Here is a 20,914-nt window from a genome sequence, read left to right as displayed (position 1 = left end):
TTCAATGATATGATTTTCCAACAGACATCTAAATCAGAATTTTCAAGGTATACAAATTTATGCTCCAATCAAGCCTCAAACAACGGATAAGAGTACATACTTGAGTTTGTAATAAATCCAGCACCCATTGCAGAAGGTGCACCTACTGATGATAGGAAGGCAAAATCTGTCATTAAAGCACATGAATCAAATGGCAATTGAATTCTAAAAGAAGAACGAAGGTTCTGAAACTTGAAATTTTAATAATTACATGTATGATAGTATACACCTACAATCAACCCAACACCGAAAAGTTTATAATTACAAGAAAAAACATGATACAACTTCCATAATGAATTTCTCAAAGCTTCACCGAGTGGGTAAAACAAATACAGAACCGTTTCAAAAGGATATTTACCATGAAATTATTTTACAAAGTTACGAACGTTAAACTAGGCCAACGGCCAATTAGCATCTGAAGCCACTCTGTCCTTGGAGCCTTTGCCCCTGAAACTTTCATTCAGGAAACATATCTGCGGGCATCAGCAAACCAAAAAGCCCTACTCACCAGAGAACATGATCCTCTTCAGCTGGACTTTAATTCAACATCTGTAACCATCTGATGTCATTGAGAGGCTAGTCCAGCTCATTTGGATCTAATAGGTAGCTCAGAACCTTCTTCTATTTTAGAAGGCAGGAGGCCTAGGAAGCTCCCTTGCACAGGTTGATTAGCAGCAGCAGAGTCATCTTCTGCAACATACACACCATATTAGTAAGAAAACAGGAATCACATTTTGACAACTGGAAGCTATATGAAACACGACAACTTGTCTCTTTCAGAAGCTAATTGCAGTAAAATTCTGAAACGAGAACAAATTTAAGAATTTTATGATGCAAACTCATGGAGGAATAAGCAGGTATTCCGCTAAATTCCATGACAAGGATACAAATGAAATCACTCAATAAATTCAATTACTATGATCCATCAGGCCACAACAAAAATCCAGCATTTTTATACATGATGGCACTCATCTGTCTATCAATAACAGTAACGTCATAAACAAAACACATTTAGAAGATTTCATCCATGTACAAAACTGACTCCAGATCATCAAAGCAATTTGCAAAAGAGCCAAAGAAGCATAGTTCCAAAAATGCCACAACTATCTTATAGTTATAGGTCTATCTCCATATTGTTTCAATTATAATCCCTGGCCCAACATGGACATTGTATTAGTTCATCTCCTAATTAACAGTTATAGAATGCTAATGATCAGACACCAAAAATAAAGTATATAAAATAAATTCTCAATGATTAAAAAAATATAAAAATATTAACTTACCAAAAAGGGATTTGATGGAGGGTCTCTTTGGTTTTGTGCTTTTCTTCTTTAGTTCAGCTGTGCACAGTAATGCATAAAACAACTGATAAGAATTCATATAGGAGAATCATCACAAAGCTAAATAACTCTGAAAAAGATAAAACTTCTGCTCTCTCAAAATATTCAATATTATGATGAAATAAAGAAAAACATCTCAAACATATATATCAGAAGTTCTTCCCATTTGGTAAGAGGAGCACAGCATGTAGTGAAAGTCAATTATGATATGACATCAATACAATCCAGATAACACAAGACAATACTTAAAAAGGCCAAGAAAACAAGGAAAACAGCCCAGACTAGATACTGCCCCAGAAAAGCTAAAGTTCTGCATGTCCTACCATAGCTTGCCACGTCAACAATAGGCTCAATTGATCTATAGGAGTCAGAAAATAGAACTACTTGCATTGACAATCATAATTAGCAATCCCTTTGTCCAAGAACAGTCTAGAAAAAAATGATAAAAAAGTTGCTGACTTTTTTAGAGGAAATATAGAGGCATTGGGTATTCTTGAAAAGAGACATTACTAATAATAAGGCATAACTTAAAACAGTAAGTTTATATGCATATGTTTGAAGGGAAGGAATACAGTACCAATCCCAGGTAACTGATTATCATTTACAATTTCAAAGTTCTTGTATGTATAACCCACAAAATTAATATCCTTTGATGAGAGCATCTGCAAAGACAACAAAACAGCAACAACCAGTTAATATCTAGACATGTTAAACATTATATAACATCAATCAACTAACATTATATAACATCAATTAACTACAAGCCAACTTCCATGTCATTCGATGAATGGCTTTTCTATAACCATCAAAGCCATCTGTCAGTCTCTAACACCAAAAGGTTTATGCTGAAGGAATGAAAAGCAAATTTACAAGCATCCACTTTCCTTAGAGAAGGAACATGAAACAGCGTGACTAGATCAAAACAAAGATAGGAAAGACATTCTAACGAAAAAATGGAAGTTCTTCACCCTCCCGAAATTCCTATATTACAAATAACATCACTATCCTGTGAGACAGCAAATTTGTGTATCCACTAATCATCATATCAAGATGGAGAAATGCATTTTGACCGCACCATATATAAACTAAATTAAAAAGAAAGATACCAAAAAAGATGATAACAATATCCGGAAACAATGGTTCTATTCTGACCAAGCAACTGCTGTGGACCAAGCAGCAAAAAAATTTTGAATAGAGGTGCAGGTTCTCTAGAAGAACATTAATGAAGACATTAAAACAGCAACTCCTTAGAGTTAGATGCATGCACTTAAATATATATGTACCAACCTTTCTCCATGGACCAGCTCTTGTTGAAGTCTGAATTTGGCTGTCAGCCTACAAAAAGAATTGAGTGAATGTAAAAAAAAAGGCAAGCAACCAAATGCTTGTACACAAGAAATTACCAAGATTTTTACTAAAAATATCATCTACCTCTTCAAACTTCTCAAAGTTTTGAGTATCCAACTCATCATTGACCTCAGGAATAAATGCAGCTTTCATTTGATATAATTTATCCCATTCTAAACTTTTAAACCATGGGTGAGCCTGAAAATAACAAAGTAAACCAATTAAATTGTCAATGTAAATTCCATTTTAAAAGTAAACCAAAGAATTTAGAACAGAACACACCACACAACACCTTTAATTCATCGGCGCCTTTTGTTCCAAGCCTCTGGTCAACGTTACATAAGAGCTTACTGATAAGGTCTTTAGCTTCCGGAGTTAGCTTTGCTTCTTCCGGAAATTTTAAATGGGTTCTCCAGTTAACTATCTGCATGATAAGAGAATAATGACAATTTTCAATAACTGATGATATGGAATGAAATAAATGGAAGAAATAAGTCAAAACATAGACAAAAACAGAGAGAGAGAGAGAGAGAGAGAGAGAGAGAGAGAGAGAGAGAGAGAGAGAGGAGAAGAAGAAGAAGAAGAAAATCACCAACTACAAATAACACTTGGAAGCCTCATGGTTTTGCATCAGTAAATTTGTTTTGGAGAAAAGAAAAAAGGTATGGCTTAGGCACGCTCAAGAGGCTCAGTTTGGCATGCATTAGTTGTTACGAAAAAAAGTAAATGCTTTTCCCCTCTTTTTTTTTTTTGATAATTAAAAGCAAAAATTCATTCACAATATTACCTTCCTACATGTTGACATAGGCTCATCAGAGTAAAAGGGTGGATATCCCACAAGCATTTCATACATGATTGCCCCGAGAGACCACCTGAAGATATTAACAAAGTCTCATCCAATTTAATCTCAGTAAAGCTAAAAGATTGATTAAAAAGGAAACATCATTATACCAACCAATCACATTCCATTCCATATCCTTTCTTTAGCAAAACCTCTGGTGCAATGTAGTCAGGTGTTCCAACAGTAGAATAAGCCTGCAACAACATTTTTTTGTGAGATTAAACAAAAGAAATCCAAGTGCTTTACCCATAGATCGTGTAAGTTGAGGAAAGGAAAGATGAATCCTACAATAGAAGAAAACTTACAAGCATCCTCCGATTCCTCTGCCAATGCTGCAATTGCTCCTGTTGTGTGCGCTTTGGTGCTGCAGGGCGTCCATCACTCTTGAGAGCTCCACTAAGGTTACTTCCAAGTGAAAAATCCTTCTCTTGGAGATTACTGCAATCTAGTGGTTTACACAATCCAAAATCTGATAACTTCATGTGACCATGTCTATCAAGTAGCAAGTTATCAGGTTTGATATCTCTGTAAAATGAAATCATATAAATGGTTACGCCATATAATGTGAACATGATTATCAATTTTTCAATATCAAAATATTGATTTACCTATGAATATAATTATGTTTATGGATAGACTCAATAGCCAGGACAGTTTCTCCGACATAAAACCTTGCCTCATCCTCACTTAGTGTATCCTTGCGCATTAGTAAAGTCATCATATCTCCACCAGGTAGATATTCCATGATTAGATAGAGATAATCTTCATCTTGGAAGGAACAATAGAGTTTGACAATGCAATTGCTATCGACCTCTGCAAGTAGATTCCTTTCCGCTTTCACATGTTCGACCTAAACATTTTAAATCCAAAATAGCAATAAGCACAAGAAACAAAATCACAAATAAGAGCGTCCAGGAGACTTTAATTGCAGACCTGGCCTCTGCGAAGCATCTCTGATTTCTTAAGCTTCTTCATAGCATATACATGACCAGTTGACTTTTCCCTGCAGACTCTAACCTGCAATCTCAGAGAGAGAGAGAGAGAGAGAGAGAGAGAGAGAGAAGTCAGAGAAGAAAATATAAATAAATTGAGTAAGTTATTGAAAGAGCATCACAAATTATTACCAATATACTAAGAAGTATCATCTATCAGCAAATAAATTAAATCCTAAGTTCCAAACATCATTTTAGAAAAGGCTACTGTTCCAAACAAAATGAAGTCACTACTCACTGGCTGAAAAACATGAGACTTGCAGCCCATAATATTAGATAGTATGCATATATGTGTCTAGCCAAATAAACACAAACCCTTTCTCTCAAAGAAGCAGACTATAAAATTTAATTTTTTGGATGATTTCAATACTAAATTCCAAAAGCATTATATAATTAATGCCAACATTTACATACTTTTATTACCTGCACTACACCAAAAGAACCCCTCAGAAAACATAAATGCAAAAGGTTATAACACTATTTGCAAACAAGTAGAAAACATTTTCATTTGTGAGTGTGCATGTATCCTTGTTTTAGATTTTGTAAAGAAACTAAGCAAGGAAAAACGGTAAAGAGGTCTGCCTATATTAGTATGGTATGTTGATTGTATGGTATGTTGATTGTTGAGAAGGCACATAAATAATTACCTCCCCAAATGCACCCTTGCCTATCATTGTCAAGGGTTCAAAATCATCAGCACCCATTTTATGTCTCTGAAGGCGCATGTACTCGGTTTCCTTCTTCTCTAAATACTTCAGTAAGTTATTTTGCTCTTCATCAGAGACCTCGGCATCAGCCAACTTCTTCTCAAGTATATTGCGTCTGCAAGATATTATAAGCACCAATACACTATCACCACAACATTCTAATATCTCAATTTCAAAAATCAAATTACTAAAACAATCTCAGACGCTAATCAAGTATTTTATTCATGTCATCACTCAGAAAATTCATGCAAAAAGTTTTCAAGCACCAAAATCTAATTCCAGCATTTTCAGCTGAAAGCATTGACTAAATTATCTATATGTATGTACAATATGTGAATGCATATGAGCACACATCAAAAGACAACTAACAACATTTTTTTTTTTTTTTTTTTGGGCGCTGGGGCGGGCGGCGCGGGGTGTTTGGTTTATAATTGATATCTCAATTTCCACATATTGGAAATTCTCCTGCTAGTTTTCAACCATCTAAAGCCTTGCCCATCACCCAACTCTGGATGATGGAATAAAAATTACCGAGGGCACATCCAGCAACTGTTTGCCTCTAAAGTGAACAAAGGTATATCATTAACCCAGAGTCTTTAGATTGAACCAACTTCCTTCTAAAATCTCAATCACAATATATAAATCTAACTCCTCAAAATTCCTCTACACTATCCATCTCCAATAAGCTGTAGTTTAATAATCAGTTAAGCTCATTATTAAAATTTATACCATTCATTGAAGTTCAACATCAACTGATACACATGATGTGGAAACTTATTACAAGTCTCCATGGTCACTGACCTGACTAGAGTTCATTCACAACAGCAGAAGAAAGGAAAAGGGCCATTGATGTTTCTTTCTAAACTTCACAGTTTACACAAAAAAGGAAGAAGGTAGCTAATGCTTCCACTAAACTACAAAGAAATAATAAAAAGATAATGCTAAAATGGTAATAAAATTAGCAACATCAAAGTTGGAGATAAATGATAAGCAACAATAAATAAAAATAAAAATAAAATTTGAATGCAGATTAGGAATGACCACATCTGCCAAAGAATGGATTAGCACATATTGGAGACAAAATGAAAGAGGGTCATTTAAGACGGTTTAATTAAGTACAACACAGAAGATCAAATGTCCTAGCATGGAAGTGTGATAAATTAGAAGAGGAAGGAGTGAGAAGGAGAAGGGGGAAGCCTAAGATGATGTGGAAGGAATTAGTATCGCAGGATTTACAAGTTTTGGATATTGAGACGAACCTGATGTTAACATAGCTAAATAGCAAAAAATGATCCATATAACCTACCCCAACTAGTTTAAGATTATGGCTTAGTTGTTGTTGTTTACTATTTTACTTAACATTTCATAAAATCTTTACAAAATAAAATAAATTAAGAAGAAACTAAAGTTTGCATGTACAAAATAACTATTGATTTGGATTTTGATATAAAAAAATTATCACCAAATATTATATTAAACTAATCATTTTTAGTTAATTCTTCAAAAAAAAAAAGTTTAGTTAGTTGATTAAGTTCAAGAGCAGGCTTGAGCTAGGTCATTTAATTCTGAACAATTTTTTGAGCTCAAAACTAAGCCTAAGCTTGAATGGCAAGCTATGTAGCACGGAAACGGAAACGCGGACACGGGAAAACGCGGAAACGGACACGGGGAAACGGCATTTTAAAAAACATAGGAAACGGAAACGTGGGGGAAACGTGTAAATATAAAAAATATAGAGGTATATTTATAAATAAATAAATAACTTGAAATTTTATAATTTTAAAAATAACTTTAAAAATATATTTACATTTGTCCTTAATTTCCTTCAAAATGTTGATTGTAAAAATATGACAAATTTTCAAAATGTTGATTGTAAAAATATGGCAAATCTTGAAAATTTTTAGTGAATTTGGGAAAATTTTTTTATCTTTTTTTTTTTTAAAAAAATATTTATGATAACTCCTCAAATTTAATTTGAGAAAAATCTAATTATGGAATATACATTTAGAAAAAAAAATTTATGATTAATTAATAGAATAAAATAATAATAAATTAAAAAAAATATAATAATTAATAAAATTACTTAATAAAATTATTTAAAAGAAAAATAAGAAAAAAATAAATTAAAAATAAAAAAAATAATAAATTAAATTATAATAAATTAATAAACCCCCCCAATATAAACCAAATTACCCAATACCCAGCCCCCATTCCTTTCACGATGGGAAGGTAAAAAAATCATTTCACGATGGGAAGGAAAAAAAAAAACGAGGAGAATTCTTCTTCTTCTTCTTCTTCTTCTTCTTCTTCTTCTTCTTCTTCGCGATTCTTACCCGACGTGTGCGAGTGTGTGCCATTTTTGACCCATTTTTACTTTTCTTTTTCTTTTTCTTTCTCTTTCTTCTTTCTTTTTCTTTTTTTTATTTTATTTTTTAACATTTTTTTTTTGTTTATTTTTTTTTATTTATTTATTTTTTTTTTTAAAAGCGTTTGTTTTTTTTTTTTTTTTTTCAAAACTGCCGGAACGTTTACGACCGTGTCGGTGCGTTTCCTAGTCGGAAACGTTTCCGACACTGGGAAACGGCACTCGGTGCCGTTTCCGTGCTTCATAGATGGCAAGTAACAAACCAAATTCAGTCATTGTGATGCTCAGCTTGTTTTGACCCAATTACAGCCCCAGTTGGAACATGGTTTATATCAAAAATAGGAGTGAATAACAAAGAGGCATGGATCATGGGCACAACTAACAGCGGAAAGAGTATTGGATACAAAACCCTAAAAGTTCAAAAATGATCAGCATTATAGTCCTTACTCCTTAGAGAACATATAACAATTATCTATTCTCATGAAAGATAGATTGTGAACTGAAAGAAGTATATCCAACAAGAATGCATCTCTATCTATTTCATCATTCACATTTCTACCATCAACCAACTACATAAAGAGTTAAGTGACCCAAAAGTATTGCAAATGTGCACAGGAATCTATACTGTTTCAAGACAAAATATGAGAATGGTCAGAGAGATAACATGCAAGATGCATGATGTTGAGAACCATCCAACTTCTAGAATTTATTTTAACAATGAACTATCTGAAACTAGTAATCTCATCAATAAGGAAGCTTTATAGGAATAGTATGGATTTAAGTAAACTTTACTGGCAAATAATTTCTAACTGTAAAAGGCCATTGCCAAATATAATGAGTGCACTGTAACCACATCCGATAAATATATTGTACAACGTATATCTCTAATGCACAAGACCTGACATTTAAAACAATCGAGGTCTAGTTGGGCCAAAATTGATCGTTTATACTCAGCCTTACCCAGGGATAATTTAAGATTTAGAAGAATACAGCAGGCTTGTCAACTATGGAACCCAACTAGAGTTTTCCTCCACGCAAATCAATAAAATGATACAAGACTCCATCAAAAAGCTAATATCAAACTTCTAGCCTTAATAGGCTTTCTTTTTCCTTCTTTCATTTTAATAACAACTAACAAGGCCGGAGGATCATGTTGAAAGGAACCCAATAAAGATCAGGTTAATGTCCACTTATGCAATAACACGCCAAACTAATTTCAAAATCCTGAAGCAGCCACAGCCTATGTTCTGGAATAAAACCTAATTTTCCATCCAAGCCAACATTGTAATAGCAGAAAAACCCTCCAGAATCCTAAGTCATAGACATATAGCTTCTTTCTCTCTGAATGAAATGAGACTTATAGGTCAGATTGTAATGTCCTGGCTAAACCTTTGAGATAAATTTCATTATGTTAAACTTATGAATTTATCTCACACTTTAAATACTATTTCAAGATGTTCCATATTGGAACAAGAGTTATTGCTATTGATTTGACAAATCGCTGCAAGGCCTGGTCAGTGAGATCTAATTATTAGGGACAGATAGGATTTTACATGTGATTTTCATCCAAACAGATACTACTCGGCACAGGCCATAAGTTGAATTCTCATCCTAACAAACTAAGCCAATAGACTTTTTAAATGATATTCCCAGTTGTAATTTCAGAAATAACTAGTATATGCATTCTAAACAGCCATATATTTCTACACAAATTATGATACATCATTACTGGGAAACATTACAATTGAATAAAACTAAGCAGCATGAATCCCTAAGCTTAACAAACAAACCAAAACTTAGATACAAACTTATACAATACAAGTTAATTCAACTGGATATCAATTTGCACAGTGCAGTAACATGTGATTGTCGCCACTATATATATTAGAGTTCCACATCTTGATACATAAACTTGTAAAGCCTATCATGAAGGAGAACAACAATTTTTGACAAATACATGTTAAATAGCCCAAAGTCATTATATAACATTGCAAAAGCAATCACATTCACCAACCATAATCTGCCCATATCTATGTGATATATAAAGAATGTACTGATCATTACCATTAACAGCTTCCTTACTAGTTGATCAACAGAATAAACTCACAAGGGCCACAAAAGGAATAGAAGGAAAACAGAAGGGAAAAAAGGCATTGGTCTAGTGGCCCAATGGTAAAGTGCACTGCACCATTTTAAAAACTTATGACGTAAACCCAAAAAGAAAAAGAAAAGAAAAGGCTTCTATTTACATATCACCATTAATCAGCAAGAACCATCAACAAAGTCAACCAGTCACTCATGGAGGAAAATATGTACTTGCATTTCAAGAGAGAAGGGGAAATGAAAGATTGGATAACTTGCAAAGCACACACATCTTCCAACTGGTAGCAATTTTGGAACAGGAAAGTCAGAAGATGGGATTAAATCTGACCATATAACTAATTTTTACCAAAACATCATTGCTATAAAAAGAAGCATTAAACCATACCGCTCCTTCCTTTCTTGAAGGCTCTTCATCTGCTTTTTGTAATGGTTTTCAATATACTGCTTTGCAGCAGCAACCCTCTGCTTGGTTGCATTTGATGGTGCTTCTTCACTTGTAGGTGCTTTATTGCATGTGGCTTCCTTTTTTGCAGACTTCAACTTATCTTTTGACTTCAATTTGTTAAACCAACACCTTGCAGACTCCATGTGCTTAATACCTCAACCTTTTTAAGGGGGAATAAAAAGAAAAAGAAAATGTTGTTAACCTGTACTTTTAGATGTATATTTGATTACTGAAGCATACACTTTTAAACTTAAGAATGTAATGTAACGGATCAGATCAAGCAGGTTTATAGATGGCAATGATTATTGAAGACTTCAAGCATTTCCTGTGTATTGGGAAGAGACAATCAACATTCAGTTAACTTAGGATGGTTCATCATTGGATTATCAATAAATTCTCAACAATATTAATGCTAAATATAAAAAATGAAAATACATGCAGTACTTCAAAGGAGAAAAAAAGGGTTAAATAAACTATGGTCCATTTGGCAGCAGAAAAGAAACTGACCAGAAATTTCTGCAAAACTTACTTTTCTGGATGTTTGCAGCTATCAGCCAGCTACTATTCTAAAAACTTTCAAGAAAAAAAAATTGCATTTCAACATTTCTCAATAATAAAAGAAAAAAAAATCTGCTCATAAATTGCACTATCTGCATTCTGTTTCGCCTTTTTTTTTTCCTTCTGCATTTCAAACATAAGTAGTTCGATTTCAGTTTCAGACACTCCAATCTTAACCAAAGAACACAATACTTTAATCAAATGTAGCCCAATTCAACAACTTCAACCAATGGTATGAGTTTATACACCCCCATCCCACCCTCCACAAAGAGAAAGAGAGAGAGAGAGAGAAGCCAAACTTAAGTTGTCCCTAAATTATCTCACCCATTGAACCGAAGATCATGACTCAAAATTCATCAAAAAAATTTCCATCTAAACTAGATTAAATGAAAAGAAAATAAAAAGATGCACAATTCAAAACCAATGATCAATGAATTAATAAATTCAAATCTAAAGTATCTAAAGAAAATGAAAATCCCAACACAAGACTAAATTTTCTTAATTCTTCCTACATTATTCCAGGAACCCAAAAAATTCAACTGATAACTTCGAAATAAAAAATAAAAACGCACGCTTGTCAAAAAAAAAAAAAAGCCATCCTACATTTCAAGTGACTAAAAAGTAACAACTAGTATTTTTAGCCTCGATCATTTAACATTCTCAGCTTATTCCAACATTTTCTCACCGGCACTTCAACAGTTCAAAGTTGAAGCCGCCTAACAATAATAAATTCCATTCCCTTCCTTTCGTCCCACATTCTCTCACCAACCAAGCAGAAATTCGAATCAGTAATCTCAAATACAATCCAAACCTCAAAATTAACTTCAAAGACACGCATCGCATCACCAAAATTCAAAAATAAAAATTAGAAAAAAAATAAAAATGAAATATCATCCGCCGAAGCAAAATAGAGTACTAACTGGACCAACAGTTGGTGAACCTGTAGAAACCGAATCGAATAAGAAAATTCTAGAGTGTTGGATATAGAGGAAGACAAAAGTACCTGTGAATTGTACGATTGCTAGAGTGAGGGGAAAGAAGGGAACCGGACGGCCCGCAATTCTCGGTGGAGAAGAACTGTAGGGAAGAGCACTTTGTCTTCATAATTTTCGATTAGGCATTTGGTAGCGTTGAAAGTTATGGCCTTTCTTTTCTTTCGTTTGCTTTGGTTTTGCTTTCCCTTTCTTTTCTTCTTCTTTTCTTTTTAGCACTCGAAGACTTTTCCTGAGTTCTGCAGTTAACAATAGTACTCTGCGTTCTTGTCAATTGCTTGAAAGCGCGTCTCCCCCTTTCTCTCTATCTTCCCGTGAGTAACTGAAACGGAGTTCAATTTCTCGCCATATGCTTCTTCGATTTCTCCTCCACTGGTTTACACTTACAAAAATACTAAAATAGATTTTTTAAATAGTCTCTTTAATTCATAATTATTTTTTTAGTCTATTAATTTTTATTATATGAAAAAAATAAATACCTTTAAAATAATTATGAAAAATTAAAAAAATATATATATCCAATGCACTTTATATATTAAAAATAATTATTAACAATGACTGTCCAACACCAATGAAATGCTTTTTGCGTTTTGTTGGATGTAGCTTGATCAGGGGCCAAGTTTGGGCTGGATATGAAAGGCTTTATTATGTCCTCTCATCCCGTTCAAAATAAATATAAAGTATTTTTATAAAATTAAAATTATATATTTTAATATAAAATTATTAAATATATAATATTTATATTTAAGCATATTAGTTATATATAAAATCAAATTTAAAATATTTGATCGATTTTTTTTTTTAACTATTCGTGTGGACCATCTTCATTAGGCCATTTTAGATATGCATAAATTCTAAAGAGAAAGGGAAAAAAAAAAGTTATGTGAAAGCTATAGATATTAATGTCTCACATTATATGTCCCACTTACCCATTTAATAAATCAATATTATTATCCAACCTATTTTTGCAACTAGTTGTTGTAGAATATCTTCTTATCCTTGGCTTCTTTCATGCCATGTTTTAAATCCTAATTTAAGTGATTTTTTTATTATATTAAAATCAGTTCAAATCAATTTGACTCTATTAATTTTTAATTTAATTTTAAATAATTTAATGCTAGTTAATAACCCTATGAAATTAATAGTATTATACATTAGTCTTGAAAATTTGGATTGACAATTTTAAGGATATGAGGTCAATATTGAGATCGATTAGGAATATCACTTAAGCTCGCCACATATTTGCTTGGTTGTTCTAGGCCTCTAGTTTGTCTTGGCCTTGCCGTCCAGCCAACAACAGATATTAAAGTGAAACAAGATACGCACCAAGCCAACAATATTGTCACTTGCCAATTGGAAAGAGCTTAATTAAAAGCACAAGACATAAGCGAGAGTCAAAAGTTTGCAGCTGTTTATGCCATATATCACAACACAAACACAATCCCTGGTCCATTTTGCCCTTGTACTAGAGTATATTTTCACTTGGCAAGGCAAAAAACAAGGAAGAGCAGGAGAAACCAAGAGTTTGTGGTTTGCGGTCAGCCTGTAAAAGGGTCTCTGTGTACCCCAGATGGGCAGGAAATTGGAGTCAAATAACATGATGGATGTTGGCTTGATAGATAGGACAAAGGAATGGAGTGGTTATGGGTGGCGGATAGATGGGGTTAAGGAACCATGGCCAATGGGAACTGACAAAGGGATTGGTAATTGTCGCAATTTGTATGTGCAATGGGAGGGAACAGAAGCCCACTTGACAACATTAGAGATTGCAGTAACATTACATGTGCTTGGTAATTGAATGTATTTTTTGTACTACCCATATATGGATATGTTGGTTAGATTGCCGCCACAGTTGTAAAAGCAATAACGAGATGACCCATCTCCTCCTGCATATATAAATGAAGTATAGGGACCACTAGGGGGCTTGCTATTGTTTTCAAACCACACACACACACACACACGTGTCTATATATATATATATATATATATATATATATATATATAGACACACACACACACACAAACACACACGATGAAATTGAAAATTACTTGGATGTTTAATGTTTTAAATATGACTGATCAGCTCTAAGATCTACTTGGTTCGCTGATTGCACTCAATTGTTGGCGTTTAACGACCAATTGTTAGAGGGCAGTGGCTAACCGTTTGCATTCATGAGTAATAATTAATTATAAAGTGTTTAGTAACTTAATGATTAGAATTACAGTATTGTATAAATTGGCAAATAAAGATATATAATTTGCAGTAATATTTTTATATGTGAAATAATTCTGACGCGTTAATGGTTTGGTCTGTTGGTGGCGATAGTGGGGTTCACTCTTCTTTTTAACCGACAGAATAGTCAATAATTTTGGGCTCCCTAAATGCTGGCCGATTATAAGTAGAATGCTATCACACATTCCTCTGTAAAACACATAAACACAATATCTGAAACAAGAAAACTGTCCTTGTTCCGAAACATGCTTGGCAAAATATCATGAGACACACCAATGATTTAGCGGCATGGCATCCACCCGGGAGAAGGGTTGGCAAATATCAACTACAACTAAGGAGCTTGCATCAAAATACAAGAGGAACCAGCTACGACTTCAATAATAAATCTATCAAGTATTTTGTTAAAAAAAGAAAAAATATATCCAGTACCAATTATGTAATTGCACAATATAAAACATAACTTTAAGCAAATAGATTCATTTATAAATAATTAGACAATTAGAAGCCAGAATTCTTATCTACTTCAGCTGCACATATTTTGTGGGGTTATTCATCAATAGCTTAAGTACTTTCCATTACATTCAAAACTAAAAACAAAAAAGGGTGACAAAAAAGATAAAGAAGAATAGCCTAAAGAAGCTGAATTGCTGATAGTTTATCTCTATTAAATTGAATCAATTATATGGACTGGAAAATTTTAATGTGAACGGTACTTAATGCTATAAAATGAAATTGTTTACTGCATCACTGCCTGAAACAACTTTCTTAACCTGTTGGAGCACTTGGAATTTGGAATATAGAGAAGAATTGAAGGACATACTTTGGTGTCCTATTCTGTATCTCTGATGCTTTCGCTTGTTAGCCACAACTTCTTTTGGATAACAATCACGATATCATCTCCATCCTCATCTGATTCTGAACTGGAATCAGTTGTCACTGCTTCCCAGTGCAATGCCACTACATATTTCTTTACATGATCTACCACACTTTGTTTATCACGAATGATTATAAAACCACTAGGTCTAAGCATTCGATCCATCTCTATAAGCAAATCTTCAGCACTACAGCCTTTCTTCTCAATGTCGGAAAAGACAGTCCAAGCATGGAGCAAATCATAGGTCCGAGGATATGTTGAAAAGGCTTCGCACCTGTCAAAGCATACTTAAATATATCATGTGAATTTCAATACCAAATCTATCACATCAAAGATGCCAAGACAGGAAAGTTGATGGAAATGAAAAGCAATCATCAAATAAATAAAAGAGAAACAATTAGCTATAAACACATATGTCCCACAGGCTGGGTTGAGAAATGAGTCCATTTCACTGTCTACTGCCTTTTTGTGGATTAGCAAATAGAAAAAATTTACAATTAATTATTGTATCGTCAGCATTGTAAAGAACCTGGAATGAATTAACATGATCTAAGGTGCCCAGGAGATCAGGGCACAATACAGTGATATTTGAGAGAATAAAAATAAGATGACCAGTACAAATCAATTTAACTAGGTTGATTTCCATACCAGTTATGTACAGTGCCAATCAGGCCTCTGTCATATATCACTTTCAGTGTGTTTGGTCCATCTTCAGGCACAACATTCATCACCCAAACATCCTTGTCTTTAAGGGCAGCTGCAAATGAACCCAAGTTTGCTTTCATGTCCATCAAGTTCCTCAGGGTGTCTGATTGAATCTTTGGACTCAGGAGATTCCAATAATTCTCCACTCTATGTCTCCAAAGTTCCTACAGCACATAAGAAATACCAAAGCCTAAGTTCTTATCTGTACATTACTACTGAAAAGAAGACATGTTTTGAAGCACACTTCAATTATTTACCGTGTCCTTCGCAAACATTTCACTGGAATAGCCAAAATCAGCAAGGCTAGGAGGAGGAGTTGTTAGTCTAGCTGGCCAAGGAGCCAAACCACTCCCCTTAACTCTCTGGTCATCTGATTGGGGGAAAAAAATTACAGTTAAATAAGGGCTTCAGACAAAATATGGAAAACTTTACAGAGCACACACGTATAATGTAAAAACAACGCAGCTAATAGATAATTATTTCTCTTTTTTTCATCTTTCAACAAAAGGAACAAAGCATTACAAAAATCCAAATGACAAACACAGTTGCAAAGTGAAGCCAAATAAATCAATCACTGCTAAAAGCAGATATGAAATACAAAATAACTTTGTGAGACTATCAACTCTAGAGCCACATGTGATTATAATGAAGTCACAAGACATTACAAGCCTAGGAGACCTCTTTGCACATCTCAACATAAGCATCGAATTTTGAATAGCCCTATAAGTTATAACACTCCTGTTCATGCTCTAAGGGCAACATTTAATCAAAGTCTGAGGAATCCTAACTGCCACTTCATTTCAGGAAGTAATTCATTAGTTCTTAATGAACAGCAAACTTACAAAGAAAAAGAAAAGATTAATATTAATAAACAGAATTTAGATATTTTTATTTTTATCATTGTTAGATGACAGGAAAATAAGCGGAAGAGAAAACTCACGATCAGAATAAGGTGTGATGCAAGCTTCCATTTGCACACCCCACACTGCATCTGGATCATCATCAGATCGACAGAGAGGAGGTTGTGTGCCAGCTTCTCTTTCCATATAACAGTCATTTGTTAAGGGCTTTTGCCAAACGACAGTCTGGTTCCTCTTAGCAGCTATTTTCCAACACATCCGTTCCACAAGTGCACTCATTTCTCTCCAAATCCTGAGATCTTCTTCATCTTGTGCATAAGCTTCAGGAGAGGAGTAGGCAAAATAGCCTCCTGGTCTAAGTAAACGATCAAGCTCAAGAAGAAGAATACCATCCCTCTGAAGCCAATCTATTCTACAACGTGAACAGTGGGCAAGCTCAAAAGACCTGCTTGGGTAAGGGAGTCTCTTGGTCCCTAGAACACCAAGATATGCAGGAATTCCTCTTTCTAGGGCAAATTGGATTTGGTTTTGATGCACATCATTAGGTGCCAAGGACATTGCAATGATATTGGAAGACAGTAGATAAGCACCAAAGCTAGCAACACCACAGCCAACATCCAGAACTGTTCTCAGCCTTCCTTCATTGTTTAAATTATTTTTTGAAAAGTTAAGCATCTGCAAATCAGACAAGAAACAAAATAATCACTCCCAAAGTCCAAACCATCCAGGGTATGAGCTAACAAATAATATACAGTGCAGAAATAAAGAATATGCATCACGAAGGGGATTTGAAATCAAGTAATAAGGATCTGAGTTGGCAGTCTTACATTTGCAATTGAAGCAATATATTTATCAGCTCCATAGTGAAAATGTGTGCCTCCCCCAGGAAAACTTATCTTGTCACCTTTCACAACCATCCAGTTCTGATCAGATTTCTCATGCGCAAGGTGAGTATGAGGAATGTTTGCTTTCCATACTTCATCTCTACTTTTTGGCCACTTAATTGGTATCTGTATAATGATAGGACAACATAACAGTTGAACAACTGATACATACCAAACCTAAAATTGTTAAGACAATAACAACAAGAAAAAGATTGTGATACCACTCTGACTAATAAGCTTTAGCACATATTCACCTTGTACCCTGGTGGCGGAGGAATCAAGCAATTATATCGCCTTTCTGGAGGAGGGCAATGTCGTTCATAGTGCTCCATCAAAGAGAGATCCAACTTCAATCTCATTTGATATATCAGATTTCTGTCTAAACAGGGAATGAGTTCTGAATGTCGATTGTCACAAACCTTTCAAAATAAAGATTAGACAACTGAATCAATATCAATTAAACAACACTTACAAGGAAAATTATAACTATCAAATTAAAGGGAAAGGGGAATGGGGTGATTCTGAAGACCAAGTAAGCAGTAAAGAGCCTTACAGGGAAGCTCTTTGGCACAGTATATTCCCCTCCATCTTCCTGCCCAAATTTGGTAGAATCATCTTGTTTTCCATCAGAATCATCATCCCCTCCCAAATAAGATGACCCAAGTTTTCTCAAGGACTTGCTGCCATATTCTAAAGCTGCAGCACCACGGCTTTGGGAGCCAAAAAAGGATCCATAATAAAAATACATAAATCCTAGAAAGATTGCCACTACACAGACAGAAGTGATTAACCGCTTCTTCTGGTTCCCATCAGATCTTCCCCTCATTTTATACCTAATTGCAAAAAATTCGAACAGATTTTCCCACCCAAGCACTACAAGATCATAATGCAGATCTCATCCCACTATAACGATCCTTTGCCAATCTTACCAACCTGTTTCTTTGATCACTCAAACTTCAAGGCTCTAACATCAGAGAAAAATAAACCGATACAAATTCACTTGGGATTTATTAGATAGGAAGACATCGGCCTGTTAAAAGGGTAAAAAATGAAGGGACCGTTAGTAAAATCCAAATGAAAATATTTGGAATTGGATAAGCTGGTAGATGTAAGAACATATCCAACAGTTTATGTTACAAATCTTTGGAATGAATCTTCAGATATGTTTCTCAATTCCAAAAAGCCATATTAGATACTTGCTGGTGCAAAGAGCAAGAAATAAAACAAAACAAAAGAAGTCGAAAAGCAAGAAATCCTGCAAATAAAACTAATGAGTCATTTGAGAAAACCGAATAACCTAGTTCAAGTTTGAACAGTTGATAAAGGATAACAGTTTATCGGGTGTAAAAAGAACATCAAAACCATTGAAATCAAGAAAGCATGAGTCTAAGACTAAAGATGCCTACTGCCCAACTGTTGGAAAAAACAAGCACACAATCTTTATGAATTCAGTAAAACAACAAAAAAAGTTGAACAGCAAATTGCAAGCTTGTCTTTTAACATTTAGATCCGCGTTCTAGCAGAAAATCGCAGACTAAAGTTCAATATTAAAATTTTATGAGCGCCATCCTTTATGAATTGTGAAAAAAAAAAAAAAAGTTAAACAGCAAGTTGCAAGCTTTTCTTAAAAGATTTAGATCCGTGTTCCTGGTAAAAAACCGCAGAATAATGTTCAATAATACAATATTATGAGTGTTGCCAATTACTAAAGCTATATACATATAACATTTCTAACTTCCTCTGATTGAATCTAGTAAATGGACATCCAACCAAAATGAAAAGGATTGATCCAATTAGAGGCAAAGACTGGGATTGAAAAGCAATATTAGTTATACAATAGGTAATTTAGTTGAAATAAAAGTTAACCAACAAAATGGAAGCTACGCAAGCAACTTAAGTGGACCAAAACTAGCAGATCTGGAGCAAAGCTGCTACTTTGCATTACAAACCAATAACTAATACAATTGACTCGTTTATCAAGCAAAGAATGACATTAAAACAAATTGATGCATCCAGTCCTAACAAAAAACCGATCAATATCTAAGTTATTAACCAAGCCAATCAAAACTTAGATCGGATTCCAATCAGATCCAGCAAAAAAATCACATCTTTTAAGCAAAACCCACATATTAGCACAAAGAAACAATAAAAAAATTGTTTTAAAAAAAAGCAATAAAAGATAGCTTACTGGGTTTGATTGAATAAAGAAATGAGCAGAGTCCTAGATATGCACGAGAGATCTAGGGTAAAGAAAGATGCTACGTTCCACAAGAAGAAACGCGTAAGAGACAAGGAACCGCGATAGTGGAAAGGAGAGAGAGATTAGATCTCAAAAATCGATTTGGTTTTCCTATTTTGAGAAAGAGAGAGAGGCTTGGTTCAGTGTCAGTGTAAGGTTCAGCCGCTGTTTGTATAATATCCGCCTGTTGATTTACTCTTCCAATCATGGCAAGCATTTGTAGTATTTTAATTTTTGAAATAATCAAATAATTACTAAATTAAACATTAATTAACAATATTAACATAATTAATAAACTAAGCATTAGTTAAAAAAAAAAAAAAAAAAAGAAGGAATTTTAAGGTGCAAGAAGAAGAAAGAAGAAGCAGATCTCATATAGGAATAGTTGAAACAAATGTGAATTCCTCAATTAATTGAGATTTCACAATTTTTTTAAAAAAATATTTTTCTAGTTTCATATAAAAATAATTTTTAATTAATACATTTAAGATAGCTGTTAAAATAATATGGTAAATTATAATGTAATTCTTGAAGTATAATAAAACTTATAAATTAATTATTGTATTTTTAAAATTCATATTTTAAATTCTTTATATTTAAATAAATTTATATATTAATTACTATTATTAGAATTACAGGTAAATTATCATTAATTTTATTAAAAATAATTAAAATGTTCTTTTACTATATTTTATATCTAAGACAATTTAGTATATGAAGTTTAATAAAATTTATAAATTAAATTCTAAAATTTAGTAAAATCAATATATTAATTTCCAAACTTTTAAAATTCACTTGTTTAATCTTTGATATTTCAAAAAGTTTATAGATTAATCATTGTCCAATTTTCCATCTAAAATTATCATTAATTTAAAAAAATCAAAATACTCTTTATTTATAAATTTCAATAGAAATAAAATAGTTTTTAAGGTTTTAATTTATTAACAAAATAATCTTTAGTGTGCCAAAATTAAAAATTTTAATTGTTTTATCTTTAATTTTACAAATTAAAATTTTGTAAATTACATATTCAAATTTTTAACATAATTAATATTTAATTTTACAAAACATCTATTAATTACAAAATTGATTATTAATTAGTAAAGTGAAACTTTACAAAAATTAACTATTAAACTGTACTTACGTTTTATATTATATTGTTAAAATGTAAAGATGAATTTTTAATTAATAAATTAAGGATTAATTTGTAAATAATTATTTAAAATCCTTGTATGTTTATTTTTATAAAAATATAAGAGGTTATTTATAAATTGTTATAATATTTAGGGATATTTTGTAAGATACATAAATGATTTTGTAATTAATAAAAAAATTTTAAAAGGGTTAAATAATTAATTAATATTTTTAATAATTAATATGCGAGTTTTAT

General features: G+C 33.1%; 2 protein-coding genes across 4 annotated transcripts; both read right to left on the bottom strand.

Annotated features, from left to right (window-relative positions):
- Positions 1 to 222: 222 nt before the first annotated feature.
- On the bottom strand, positions 223 to 12,090 carry LOC110659489 (uncharacterized). Of its 2 annotated transcripts, none has more exons than XM_021817438.2 (14): positions 11,741 to 12,090; positions 10,120 to 10,339; positions 5,207 to 5,381; positions 4,501 to 4,584; positions 4,176 to 4,417; positions 3,873 to 4,092; positions 3,682 to 3,761; positions 3,514 to 3,598; positions 3,019 to 3,150; positions 2,811 to 2,924; positions 2,667 to 2,714; positions 1,957 to 2,041; positions 1,323 to 1,379; positions 223 to 729 (listed from the first exon to the last, which is right to left on the bottom strand). In XM_021817438.2, the coding sequence occupies exons 2-14, from the start codon at positions 10,320 to 10,322 to the stop codon at positions 626 to 628; spliced, it is 1,629 nt and encodes a 542-aa protein (XP_021673130.2). In that variant the 5' UTR covers positions 10,323 to 10,339; positions 11,741 to 12,090; the 3' UTR covers positions 223 to 625. The 2 variants fall into 2 exon arrangements, with proteins under 2 accessions (XP_021673130.2, XP_058001168.1); XM_058145185.1 differs by having other exon boundaries at positions 223 to 726.
- Positions 12,091 to 14,412: 2,322 nt separating this feature from the next.
- LOC110659491 (probable methyltransferase PMT3) lies at positions 14,413 to 19,724 on the bottom strand. Of its 2 annotated transcripts, XM_021817442.2 has the most exons (8): positions 19,474 to 19,724; positions 17,839 to 18,315; positions 17,540 to 17,704; positions 17,229 to 17,411; positions 16,482 to 17,076; positions 15,799 to 15,911; positions 15,485 to 15,705; positions 14,413 to 15,110 (listed from the first exon to the last, which is right to left on the bottom strand). In XM_021817442.2, the coding sequence occupies exons 2-8, from the start codon at positions 18,109 to 18,111 to the stop codon at positions 14,792 to 14,794; spliced, it is 1,869 nt and encodes a 622-aa protein (XP_021673134.2). In that variant the 5' UTR covers positions 18,112 to 18,315; positions 19,474 to 19,724; the 3' UTR covers positions 14,413 to 14,791. The 2 variants fall into 2 exon arrangements, with proteins under 2 accessions (XP_021673134.2, XP_058001165.1); XM_058145182.1 differs by lacking the exon at positions 19,474 to 19,724 and having other exon boundaries at positions 17,839 to 19,467.
- Between the last annotated feature and the right edge of the window lie 1,190 nt (positions 19,725 to 20,914).

Source organism: Hevea brasiliensis, chromosome 4, assembly GCF_030052815.1.
Source record: "Hevea brasiliensis isolate MT/VB/25A 57/8 chromosome 4, ASM3005281v1, whole genome shotgun sequence".
In the NCBI taxonomy this organism is placed as follows: Eukaryota; Viridiplantae; Streptophyta; class Magnoliopsida; order Malpighiales; family Euphorbiaceae; genus Hevea; species Hevea brasiliensis.
Note: the sequence above shows the minus strand (reverse complement) of the source record. Positions and strands in the feature narration are given on the sequence as shown.